The sequence below is a fragment of the Saimiri boliviensis genome, chromosome X (genome assembly GCF_048565385.1).
Source record: "Saimiri boliviensis isolate mSaiBol1 chromosome X, mSaiBol1.pri, whole genome shotgun sequence".
Lineage (NCBI taxonomy): Eukaryota > Metazoa > Chordata > Mammalia > Primates > Cebidae > Saimiri > Saimiri boliviensis.
This window is the reverse complement of record NC_133470.1, coordinates 84017374-84030300: the sequence shown is the minus strand read 5'-3', so window position 1 is coordinate 84030300 and position 12927 is coordinate 84017374. Positions and strand designations below refer to the sequence as shown.

Below are 12927 nucleotides of genomic sequence, written 5' to 3'. Positions count from 1 at the left end.
TGGCAGTGTGATGTGCTGCCTTCCTTCCCATCACCTATATCTGGCATTTCTCCCCATGCTATCTCTCCCCAACTCCCCACCCCCGCTGTTCCTCCCCTATTTTCCCCCAACAGACCCCAGTGTGTGATGCTCCCCTCCCTGTGTCCATGTGTTCTTATTGTTCAACACCTGCCTATGAGTGAGTATATGCGGTGTTTGATTTTCTGTTCTTGTGTCAGTTTGCTGAGAATGATGGTTTCCAGGTTCATCCATGTCCCTACAAAGGACACAAACTCATCGTTTTTCATGGCTGCATAATATTCCATGGCGTATATGTGCCACATTTTACCTGTCCAGTCTATCATCGATGGGCATTTGGGTTCGTTCCAGGTCTTTGCTATTGTAAACAGTGCTGCAGTGAACATTCGTGTGCATGTGTCCTTATAGTAGAATGATTTATAATCCTTTGGCTATATACCCAGTAATGGGATTGCTGGGTCAAATGGAATTTCTATTTCTAGGTCCTTGAGGAATTGCCACACTGTCTTCCACAATGGTTGAACTAGTTTACACTCCCACCAACAGTGTAAAAGTGTTCCTATTTCTCCACATCCTCTCCAGCATCTGTTGTCTCCAGATTTTTTTTTTTTTTTTTTTTTTTTAGACGGAGTTTCGCTCTTGTTACCCAGGCTGGAGTGCAATGGCACGATCTCGGCTCACCACAACCTCCGCCTCCTGGGTTCAGGCAATTCCCCTGCCTCAGCCTCCCGAGTAGCTGGGATTACAGGCACGAGCCACCATGCCCAGCTAATTTTTTGTATTTTTAGTAGAGACGGGGTTTCACCATGTTGACCAGGATGGTCTCGATCTCTTGACCTCGTGATCCACCCGCCTCGGCCTCCCAAAGTGCTGGGATTACAGACTTGAGCCACCGCGCCCGGCCTCTCCAGATTTTTAAATGATCATCATTCTAACTGGTGTGAGGTGGTATCTCAATGTGGTTTTGATTTGCATTTCTCTAATGACCAGTGATGATGAGCATTTTTTCATATGTTTGTTGGCCTCATGTATGTCTTCTTTTGTAAAGTGTCTGTTTATATCCTTTGCCCACTTTTGGATGGGTTTGTTTGTTTTTTTCTTGTAAATCTGTTTTAGTCCTTTGTAGATTCTGGATATCAGCCCCTTGTCAGATGGGTAGACTGCAAAAAATTTTTTCCCATTCTGTTGGTTGCCGATTCACTCTAATAACTGTTTCTTTTGCTGTGCAGAAGCTGTGGAGTTTGATTAGGTCCCATTTGTCTATTTTGGCTTTTGTTGCCAATGCTTTTGGTGTTTTGGTCATGAAGTCCTTGCCTATGCCTATGTCCTGAATGGTTTTGCCTAGATTTTCTTCTAGGGTTTTTATGGTGTTAGGTCTTATGTTTAAGTCTTTAATCCATCTGGAATTAATTTTGGTGTAAGGTGTCAGGAAGGGGTCCAGTTTCTGCTTTCTGCACATTGCTAGCCAGTTTTCCCAACACCATTTATTAAACAGGGAATCCTTTCCCCATTACTTGTTTTTGTCAGGTTTCTCAAAGATCAGATGGTTGTAGATGTGTGGTGTTGCCTCCGAGGCCTCTGTTCTGTTCCATTGGTCTATATCTCTGTTTTGGTACCAGTACCATGCTGTTTTGATTACTGTAGTCTTGTAGTATAGTTTGAAGTCTGGTAGTGTGATGCCTCCAGCTTTGTTCTTTTTGCTTAGAATTGACTTGGCTATGTGGGCTCTCTTTTGGTTTCATATGAAGTTTAAGGTGGTTTTTTTCCAGTTCTGTGAAAAAGGTCATTAGTAGCTTGATGCGGATAGCGTTGAATCTGTCAATTACTTTGGGCAGTATGGCCATTTTCACGATATTGATTCTTCCTAACCATGAGCATGGAATGTTTCTCCATCTGTTTGTGTCCTCTCTTATTTTGTTGAGCAGTGGTTTGTAGTTCTCCTTGAAGAGGTCCTTTACGTTCCTCGTTAGCTGTATTCCCAGGTATTTTATTCTCTTTGTAGCAACTGTGAATGGCAGTTCGTTCTTGATTTGGCTCTCTTTAAGTCTGTTATTGGTGTATGGGAATGCTTGTGATTTTTGCACATTGATTTTGTATCCTGAGACTTTGCTGAAGTTGCTTATTAGTTTCAGGGGATTTGGGGCTGAGAAGATGGGGTCTTCTAAATATACAATCATGTTGTCTGCAAATAGAGACAATTTGACTTCCTCCTTTCCTATCTGAATACCCTTTATTTCTTTTTCTTGCCTGATTGCTCTGGCTAAAACTCCCAATATTATATTGAATAGGAGTGGAGAGAGAGGGCATTCTTGTCTAGTGACAGATTTCAAAGGGGATGCTTCCAGTTTTTGCCCATTCAGTATGATATTGGCTGTTGGTTTGTCATAAATAGCTTTTATTATTTTGAGATACGTTCCATCAATACCTAGTTTATTGAGGGTTTTTAGCATAAAGCGCTGTTGAATTTTGTCAAAGGCCTTCTCTGCATCAATTGAGGTAATTATGTGGTTTTTGTCTTTGGTTCTGTTTCTGTGGTGGATTATGTTTGTAGACTTGCATATGTTGAACCAGCCTTGCATCCCTGGGATGAAGCCTACTTGATCATGGTGGATCAGCTTTTTGATATGCTGTTGCAATCGGTTTGCCAGTATTTTATTGAAGATTTTTGCATATATGTTCATCACGGATATTGGCCTGAAGTTTTCTTTTCTTGTTGAGTCTCTGCTGGGTTTTGTTATCAGGATGATGTTCATCTCATATAATGATTTGGGAAGGATTCCCTCTTTTTGGATTGTTTGGAATAGTTTCAGAAGGAATGGTACCAGCTCCTCTTTGTGTGTCTGGTAGAATTCGGCTGTGAACCCATCTGGACTTGGCTTTTTTTTTTTTTTTTTGGTGGTAGGCTCTTAATTGCTGCTTCAACTTCTGCCCTTGTTGTTGGTCTATTCAGGGTTTCAACTTCTTCCTGGTTTAGGCTTGGGAGGATGCAAGTGTCCAGGAATTTATCCATTCCTTTCAGGTTGACTAATTTATGTGCATAGAGTTGTTTATACTAATCTCTGATGATGGTTTGTATTTCTGTGGAATCTGTGGTGATATCCCCTTTATCGTTTTTTATTGCATCTGTTTGATTATTCTCTCTTTTCTTTTTTATTAATATGGCTAGTGGTCTATTTTGTTGATCTTTTGGAAAAACCAGCTCCTGGATTTATTGATTTTTTGAAGGGTTTTTGTGTCTCTATCTCCTTCAGTTCTGCTCTGATCTTAGTTATTTCTTGTCTTCTGCTAGGTTTTGAATTTTTTTGATCTTGCTTCTTCAATTTTGATGATAGGGTGTCGATTTTAGATCTTTCCTTGCTTCTCATGTGGGCATTTATTGCCATGTATTTTCCTCTAGACACTGCTTTAAAAGTGTCCCAGAGATTCTGGTATGTTGTGTCTTTGTTCTCATTGGTTTTGCAGAACATCTTTACTTCTGCCTTCATTTCACTGTTTATCCAATCAACATTCAAGAGCCAGTTGTTCAGTTTCCATGACGCTGTGCGGTTCTCAGTTAGTTTCCGAATTCTGAGTTCTAACTTGATTGCACTGTGGTCTGAGAGACCGTTTGTTCTGATTTCCGTTCTTTTGCATTTGCCGAGGCGTGATTTACTTCCAATTATGTGGCCCTTGCCGTGGGTGGTTCTGAACACAAGTTAAGCATTGTTTACATATGGGTCGGGAGATGACAGTGAGCCATGACACATAGAAGTGGTGCCCCACTAGTGTTCTAATTTTCCATTTGAGAACTTGACTGCACTGTGGTCTAAGAGACTGTTTGTTATGATTTCCGTTCTTTTGCATTTGCTGAGGAGTGATTTACTTCCAATTATGTGGCCAATTTTAGAGTAGGTGCGATGTGGTGCTGAGAAGAATGTATATTCTGTGGATCTGGGGTGGAGAGTTCTGTAAATGTCTATTAGGTTTGTTTGGTCCAGGTCTGAGTTCAAGTCCGGGATATCCTTGTTAATTTTCTGTCTCGTTGAGCAGTGTGGCCATTTTCATGATATTGATTCTTCCTATCCATGAGTATGGAATGTTTTTCCATCTGTTTGTGTCCTCTCTCATTTCGTTGAGCAGTGGTTTGTAGTTCTCCTTGAAGAGGTCCTTTATGTCCTTTGTTAGTTGTATTCCTAGGTATCTTATTCTCTTTGAAGCAATTGTGAATGGGAGTTCGCTCATGATTTGGCTCTGTTTGTCTGTTATTGGTGTATAGGAATGCTTGTGATTTCTGCACGTTGATTTTGTATCCTGAGACTTTGCTGAAGTTGCTTATCAGCTTAAGGAGATTCTGGGCTGAGACAATGGGGTCTTCTAAATAAACAATCATGTTGTCTGCAAATAGAGACCCTTTGACTTCTTTTCCTATCTGAATACCCTTTATTTCTTTTTCTTGCCTGATTGCTCTGGCCAGAACTTCCAATACTATATTGAATGGGAGTGGTGAGAGAGGGCATCCTTGTCTAGTGCCAGATTTCAAAGGGAATGCTTCCATTTTTTGCCCGTTCTGTATGATATTGGCTGTTGGTTTGTCGTAAATAGCTTTTATCGTTTTGAGATATGTTCCATGAATAACTAGTTTATTGAGAGTTTTTAGCATAAAGGACTGTTGAATTTTGTCAAAGGCCTTCTCTGCATCTCTTGAGATAATCATGTGGTGTTTGTCTATGGTTCTGTTTATGTGGTGGATTATGTTTATAGATTTGCATATTTTGAACCAGCCTAGCTTCCCTAAGATGAAGCCGACTGGATCATGATGGATAAGCTTTTTGATGTGCTGTTCCATTCGATTTGCCAGTATTTTATTGAAGATTTTTGCATCTATGTTCGTCATGAAACTGGCGTGAAGTTTTCTTTTATAGTTATGTCTGTGCTGGATTTTGGTATCAGGATGATGTTGGTCTCATAAAATGAGTTAGGGAGGATTCCCTTTTTTTGTATTGTTTGGAATTGTTTCAGAAGGAATGGTACCAGCTCCTCTTTGTACATCTGGTAGAATTTGGCTGTAAACCCATCTGGTCCTGGACTTTTTTTGGTTGATAGGCTATTAATTGTTGCCTGTACTTCAGACTTTGTTATTGGTCTATTCAGGGTTTCAACTTCTTCCTGGTTTAGCCTTGGGAGGGTGCAAGTGTCCAGGAATTTATCCATTTCTTCCAGATTTACTGGTTTATGTGCATACAGTTGTTTGTAGTAATCTCTGATGGTAGTTTATATTTCTGTGGAATTGGTGGTGATATCCCTTGATCCTTTTTTATTGCATCTATTCGATTCTTCTCTCTTTTCTTTTTTCTTAGTCTGGCTAGTGGGCTGTCTATTTTGTTGATCTTTTCAAAAAATGAGCTCCTGGATTTATTGCTTTCTTGAAGGGTTTTTTATGTCTCTATCTCCTTCAGTTCTGCTCTGATCTTAGTTATTTGTCTTCTGTTAGCTTTTGAGTTTTTTTGATCTTGCTCCTCTAGCTCTTTCAATTTTGATGATAGGGTGTCAATTTTACATCTTTCCTTGCTTCTCATGTGGGTATTTATTGCTGTAAATTTCCCTCTAGACACTGCTTTAAATGTGTCCCAGAGATTCTGGTACATTGTGTCTTCATTTTAATTGGTTTTGAATAACATCTTTATTTCTGCTTTCATTTCAGTGTTTATCCAGTCATCATTTAGGATCAGGTTGTGCCAGTTTGCTGAGAATGATGGTTTCCAGGTTCATCCATGTCCCTACAAGGGACACGAAAGAGCAGAAAATCAAACACCGCATGTTCTCACTCATAGGTGGATGTTGAACAGTGAGAACACATGGACACAGGGAGGGGAGCATCGCACACTGGGGTCTGTAGGGGGGAAATAGGGGAGGGACTGCAGAGGGTGGGGAGTTGGGGAGAGACATCATGGGGAGAAATGCCAGATATAGGTGATGGGGAGGAAGGCAGCAAATCACACTGCCATGTGTGTACCTATGCAACAATCTTGCATGTTCTTCACATGTACCCCAAAACCTAAAATGCAATTAAAAAAAAAAGAGACTAAAAAAAATTACTATTGAATGGAAGCTTTACCAGTAACAATTATATACTGTGTGTTATTACAGTAAAGTAAGCTATTGTAAATAAATGTTTGCCATGGTCAACTTTAATTGTTTTAAAAAAAATCCAAATTACTGAATCTAATAAAAATAAAAATAACAAAATAAAGTCCCTGATCCTCCAGTCAGTTGCACTTCTTGGGTGGGGCAGCTCCCCGCCCTGCGTTGGTTTGCCTTCCTTGGGCTACACCCATTGTCCACCCAGTCCCATTGAAATGAACCTGGCACCTCAGTTGGAAATGCGGATATTACTTGCCTTCTGAATCTCTCTCACTGGGAACTGTACTCCGGAGCTGTTCCTATTTCCACATCTTGGTGGGAGTCTGGCTAATGTTTTTTATTTTCGGCAGAGATGAGATATCACCATGTTGCCCAGGCTGGTCTCAAACTCCTAGGCTCAAGCAGTCCTCCCACTTTGGCCACCCAAGGTGCTGGGATTACAGGTATAAGCCACCTCACAGAGCCACAATTTCTTTCTTAAATGTTTGATTCATTAACCAATATGGCATCCAGCCTGGAGTTTTCTTTGTGGGGAGGTTTTAATTTTAAGTTTATATTGGTAATTGATATGAAACTTTTTTTTTTCTTGTATCAGTTTTGGTAATACATGTCTTTCAAGGAAATTATACGTTTCATCTGAGTCATCGAATTTATTGTCACAGAGTTGTTAATAGCATTCTTTACCAGCCTTTCACTGATGTCTGCTTTGTGATTTATTAGGTCCTCCTTCTGCTTGTTTGGGCTTTCTCTTTTTCTCTAGTTTGTTAGAGGAAAAGCTCAGATGACTGGGTTAGGAAGGAATGGCAAGGAGGAAAGAGGACTGGTGAGTCCAGAGTCCGGACCACTGTTGGGAGGGGCCCCACTCCAGCTGTGGAGAGGAGGAGAAGAAAGTGCTGTCACTGGAGGAGCATTTGGGGTTGAGGAGCAACTGGTGGATTTGTACAGGGGCTGCAGGGGAGGATGGAAGGGTGAGGCATGTGGGAGGGAAGAGGCCAGCTGGGAAGTGGGGGTTTTGCACAGGAGGAGCTGTCCCCTCCTGCCCACAGAGTCCAGCTCCAGGGACCCCTGTCTCCCAGATTCCCATGGCTCTGGAATGAAATGCTTCTTGGTGATAGAAGCTGGAAGATCATCAGCCTCGTGCCCAGTGACAGCTAAGGGTGTAGAATCAGTGAGGAGGGAGATTTCTCAGTCCTGAGACATCCTCCTGTCCAGGGAAGCAGTTGGCTCAAGCCTGGGGCCCCGGGCTAAGGCCTGAACTGGGTGTTGTGGGGAAGGTCACCCTGGGTGGGAGGTCTCCAGCACACCTGGGACCTGAAAGTGGAGGGAGTGACAGACAGGACCAGGCGGCAGGCAGGGGAGGCAGGATGCAGTATTAAAGAGGCTGGCTAGAGAAGCCTCTCTGAGAGGGTGACAATTGTGGGTAACGTTGGAAAAAGAGAGTTCCCGACAGGAGAAAGCCAGTGCAAAGTCCCTGAGGCAGAAGTGGGCCTGGTGTGTTTCAGACAGGGCCAGGGGCTCTGAGTGGCTGCATCAGCATGAGCAGCGGGGAGTGTGGGAGGTGTGGAGGCCAGAGAGGAAAGAAAGACTTGATCTTGTTGGGTCTGCAGGCCGCCGACAGGGCTCTGCCTTTCACTGCGAGTGACGGGAGCCCACTGGACAGCTTGGAGCAGAGGACTGAGGCCACCTGACTTGGTTTAAAAAGCTTCCAGCTCTATAACTTGATCAAGACAGTGAGAGAAAAAAAAAAAAAAAGCTGTCAGCTCTAGCCATCCAGCTGTGGGGCTAGGGTGACTGGCTGTACCATGCCCGTGTTGGGGCAGAGGTGCTGACGCAGAGGAGTAGTGGGGAATAAGACTATAGACTCATGCTCTGGGTGACTGAAGACCACACTTCTGGGTCGGGTTGGGGAGCACTATCTCAAAAGGGCTGGTCCCAGTAGAATAATCCCTGATGCTGAGAAATTCATTAAAAGTTTTATTGGCTCATAGTTCTGCAGGCAGTAAGAGGGTGGTGCCAGCATCTGCTTCTGGTGAGGACCTCAGATGGCATCTACTCCTGGCGGGAGGTGGCATAGAGTGGCTTTACAGAGAAAAGAGAGAGAGGGAGAGACAGAGGGAGAGACAGAGGGACAGAGAGTGAGAGAAGGAGGAGGAGGAGGAAGAGGAAGAGGAGGAGGAGGAGGAGGAGGAGGAGGAGGAGGAGGGAGATGCCAGGATCTTCTCAACCACTGGATTTTGTGGGAACCCAGAGAGTGACAACTCACTCATTACCTTGAGGATGGCTTTACTGAGCTGTTTGAGAGGCATCCTCCCTACCTCCGGCCATGACCCAATCACCTCCCATTAGGCCCCACCTCCAACACTGAGGACCACATTTGCAGGGGACAAACATATCCAAACCATATCGATCCCCTAGCAAGAAAACATGTCTGTTCCTTCCAGGAAGCAAAAGAGGGCCTAGGCCTCAGATCACAGTAGAAGGTTACATAAGAAATAAATCTGTGGTTCCCCAATTCCATGACAGTCAAGAGTTTTCCATTGCACATGTAAAAAAATGAAAGAAAAACAATCAAAAATCTCCGAATTGACTTAAGCCGAAGGGAGAACTTCTGAGTCTGTGTAACCGAAAGGTCCAAGGGCAGTTCCCAGCTTCAGGCACGGCTGGATCCAGGATTTGGTTCTCTCAGATCAGTTTTCCTGTTCCTGCTTCTCCTCTGTCCATTGCCAGCTTGTCCCCCTGCAGCCCCAAAAGCGTCACTGGCTTGGCTGGGATCACCATGGCCAGAGGAATGCAGTGCTCCACTTAACCAGGCCTGAGCCTCATGCCCACCCCTGAAATCTGGGGTGAAGTAGACTCCAGCAGAATCAAAATTGCTGAAGGGAAATGGAGGGAGTGTTTCTAGGGGAAATATGGACACGGGCACAGGGAAACAGAGGTTGGGTGACAAAACCAACAGATGCCCTCTGCTGTGGCACAGACGTTTCAACACACTCAAAATCCATTCCCAATGTTTTAAAAGAACAGGACTAGGAGAGATGATTTCTTATTTGAGCAGACTCTTCTTTTCCAAAGTGAAAACATGTATTCCCAAAGTAATACGTGCCTGATGAAAATATTTAAACATGGAAGTCTGAGATTTCAAAGGTGAACGTTTTATTTCCCTGACGCTGTTGTCCAGTGGTGAGCACTCTTGAGAGTGGAGGCGGCTTTCCAGGGAGTTAGCTGTGCTCATCCCTACGTGCTCTCGTGGCGGGAGCACACTGCCAAAACAAGAGTGTGCCGTAGCCTAGATGCAGAGATCTGGCGACTTGTTTTAATCTCTCTCTATGCTAGTACTCAACCATCTACCATGCCCTCTCTCCAGCCTCCTCACGGTTTTTCCCTGGGGCAGTTGTACAGTGATTTATTCAACCTTTCCGCCGCTGATGGACATTTACATTCTAAAAATTATTTACGTGATGGTGTCATTAAGATGCCGGTGGATTCTACCTCATCTGCATAGGCAGGAGTTTGTCGGATGGACCCTTCAAGGTGGGTCGAAGGGTATGCATATCGTTCCTTTAATAGAAAATGCCAAATAAATGCCCAGATAGATGCTACTACCTCTCCTACTGACAGCGTATGAGGAGTCCTCGTTTGCAACTACAGCTTTGCCAAGCCTTGGAGATGGTCAGGTAATGCTATTAATCTTACACTGAAATCTGCTCTGGTCCCACTGAGTAAATCCTGAAAGCAAGACTCAAAGGGATCAATCACACTGTTTCCAAGCAACAGAAAAGCATCCCAGAACGCAGCTCAAGAACATGTCTCTTTCACCTTGACAAACATCCCCTTTGCAACCTAGCTCTGCCCACGACAGTGCCAGCGTGACCACCCGGTAGATGAGGCACCTCAGCATGTCACAGAGACCCCGCAGCTGCCTGCTCCCTCCCCTGTATGGTATTCATTCCAAGTCCCCCTTTAAAAGGCCCTGCTTTCTGCCCCCAGAGGGAAGCAGAGCCCTTAAAGGCAAAAGCCTGTACGTCTTCCCCTAAACCAATCATGGCCTAAAGTCCGTTTCTTTATACCAGACCTCGCTCTTGTTAATTGGGACTCTGCAAGCGGTGAGAGCATGAACCTGTAACATGACGTGTTTACACACATTTTAAGTTGTTCACATTATTACTATTATTGCTATTTTAGAGACAGAGTCTTGCTCTGTAACCCAGGCTGGAGCTCAGGGGTGCATTCATAGCTCACTGCAGCCTTGAGATCCTGGACCCTACACATCCTCCCACGTCAGCCTCCCGAGTCACTGGGACTACAGGTGCCTGCCACCACGTCTTCCACCCCTAATTTTCAAATGTTTTCTAACAGAGACAGACTCTCACTACGTTGCTCAGGGTATTCTCCAACTCCAGGTCTCAAGCCATGCTCCCACCTCAGCCTCCTGGAGTGCTGAGAATACAGGTGAGGGCCACCATGCCCGGCCCATATCACATGCTTAATAGTGAAATGATAATGCTGGTTTTGTGCATCTATTCAAATGTGTTTTTGAAGAATTTTTGGAAGGCACAGAAGCTCACACGTTCAATGAAAACAATTTGGGAAAAAAATTCAATGCTGAGCTGGAAGAACATTGTATATGCTACTGTCATGTAGTTAACACATAAACGCAAGTATATGATGAGGAAAATATTCTAAAGTGTCCACAGTAGTTAACGCTGAATGGCGGGACCCAGTCGCTTTTCATGTTCCCCTATTTCCCAAATTGTCTTCCATTACCTTGTGCTACTTGAGTCTCTGAATCCCAGAGCCTCCCCTGCAACCCGAGGACAAAGGCATCCACAGCTGCAGGTGTCTTCGCTCGCTGATAAGAGACGCAGGCAGGGAACAGGAGCTCAGTTTTATTTTCTATAGAAACAAACATGTAAACCGCCCTCCTCCAGCGACAGACAAACAATCAGGCCCCCACAATGAAGTGGCCACTCGTGCAGGGACCTTCCCCGGGGGGGGGGGACGCACGACCTAGGAAGGGGCGCCAGGCTGGGCTTAGCTCCTCTGTCCTGAGGAAAGCAGAGCCAAAAACACGGGCACAAAGGTCTGCATGATCCACATCAACAGGGAAAGCTGCTGGAGACAGGAGCCGATGGAGACTTGGAGTTGGCGCGGATCTGCAGCAGCCAGTCGGCTAAACGCGAGGGGCAAAGAACATCACGTTAAAGGCGACAGCTCTGCACCCATCTCCCCGCGCTCCCTCGGGTGGCAGCGGGCCTGGTGCACCAGGTCTCTAGCTTTCTGACCCTCGGGGCGTGGGGGTGGGGGTGGGAGGCGGATCCCAGCCCCCACCCCGCCACCGTCCAGCCCAGCCCTGTCCCTGTCTTCCTCCCGAACTGACATAACCAGTAGGTTGCCGGAAACGGTGAAATCCTTCAGAACCTCCCCTGGTCGAGGGAGCTGTGCGGCATCCCGGGCCAGGATCGTGCGGGCCAGCTCCGCTTCCATGGGCGAAAGGAAAGGCATCGTGATGTGGCTGGTGGGGACCCCGTTAAGGCCCCATCTCGTAGGACTTGGCCGGTGCCCATCTCATCCGCTCCAGGCTGTCTGCCCACGCACTGGCCCAGGTGGTGCCACAACCAGCCCAGCTGTCTTGGCTCCCCACTTTACCTCTGTTGCACCCCAAGCTGACTCCTCCGTGCCCTTCAAAGGCCCTCCCCAGTATGCCCGGTGCCGCATTAGCTTCCCCCTCCCCCTCGCTTGGCCTCCCCCACCCCGCCCACACCCCAGCCACCGGCTCCCACCTTGCCTGCTTCCCCCCACCTCCTGATCCCCTTCACACACCCAAGCCCTCCATCTCTGGGCCCCGGGCCCTCACCCCATCACCTAGCACCCCTCTCCCCGACCCTGCACAAGCTCCACCTCCCATCCTCCGAGCCGCCCCGTCCCCACCTCCATCTCCCAGCCCCCATCCCCGCCGGGCCCCTTACCTCCATCTCCCAAATGCCACCTCCTGCACCTGGCCCTGCCCTCCCTCGCCTCCTGGCCCTGGCCTCTTCATCTCCCGGTCCCCACCCTGCCACCAGAACTGTCTAGAACAGAACAGAACAGAACAGAACAGAACAGAACAGAACAGAACAGGATACAACTGAAGCAGGCGGCTGTCTGGCCCCCTGGCCCCAAACGGGCAGCTTCCATTCTGGGCAGAAGCCCCTCCGCCACTTGGCCCCTGAGGGTCACCTCCTTCCGGCCCCGAGGCCCTTGCTGCCCCTGAGCCTTGGGGAGCCCTGCCGCCAGCGGCACCCGCCTCTCCTGGGCCGCCAGCATTGCCCCCTGGGCCGCCAGGAACGTCAGGGCCTCCTGGGCCATCAGCATCGCCCGATGAGCCCCCTGTGGTCTGGTCTCTGGCCTGCATGGCCCCTGGGACAGTGTGCCGCGCTCAGAGAGAAAGCCGGGGCCCACGATGACGAGGATGAGGAGAAGGCGAGGTTGCAGGAAGTTCCGCCCCCTGGCATGGGATGGGCAGCCCGGGAACCTCAGGGCGCCTGCGCAGAGGGGCTCCTGCTTCCGGCCCTGGGAGACCCCGGACGAGCCCGGGAGCACGTGACTGGTTCTCACCAAGCCCGCCCCACCCCAAGAGAGCCCCGGCCGGAAGGTGGCGTCTATTCCAGCCTGAACACCGCCACCCCTGAGCAGCTTGCTGTGTCCACCGCCAGGCTCCTGACCCGGGAGCCTGCAGGGAGTCAGGCACCTCGGAGCCCAGCCCGTCCCGACCACCACTCCCCCGGTCTCCCTCACGTCAAGGAGCAAGAC

General features: G+C 47.2%; 1 protein-coding gene across 1 annotated transcript; it reads right to left on the bottom strand.

Annotated features, from left to right (window-relative positions):
* Nucleotides 1-11015: 11015 nt before the first annotated feature.
* Nucleotides 11016-12594, bottom strand: LOC101044925 (cancer/testis antigen 1-like). The gene is made up of 3 exons (XM_003943921.3): nt 12261-12594; nt 11516-11650; nt 11016-11308 (listed from the first exon to the last, which is right to left on the bottom strand). The coding sequence occupies exons 1-3, from the start codon at nt 12527-12529 to the stop codon at nt 11170-11172; spliced, it is 543 nt and encodes a 180-aa protein (XP_003943970.1). The 5' UTR covers nt 12530-12594; the 3' UTR covers nt 11016-11169.
* Between the last annotated feature and the right edge of the window lie 333 nt (nt 12595-12927).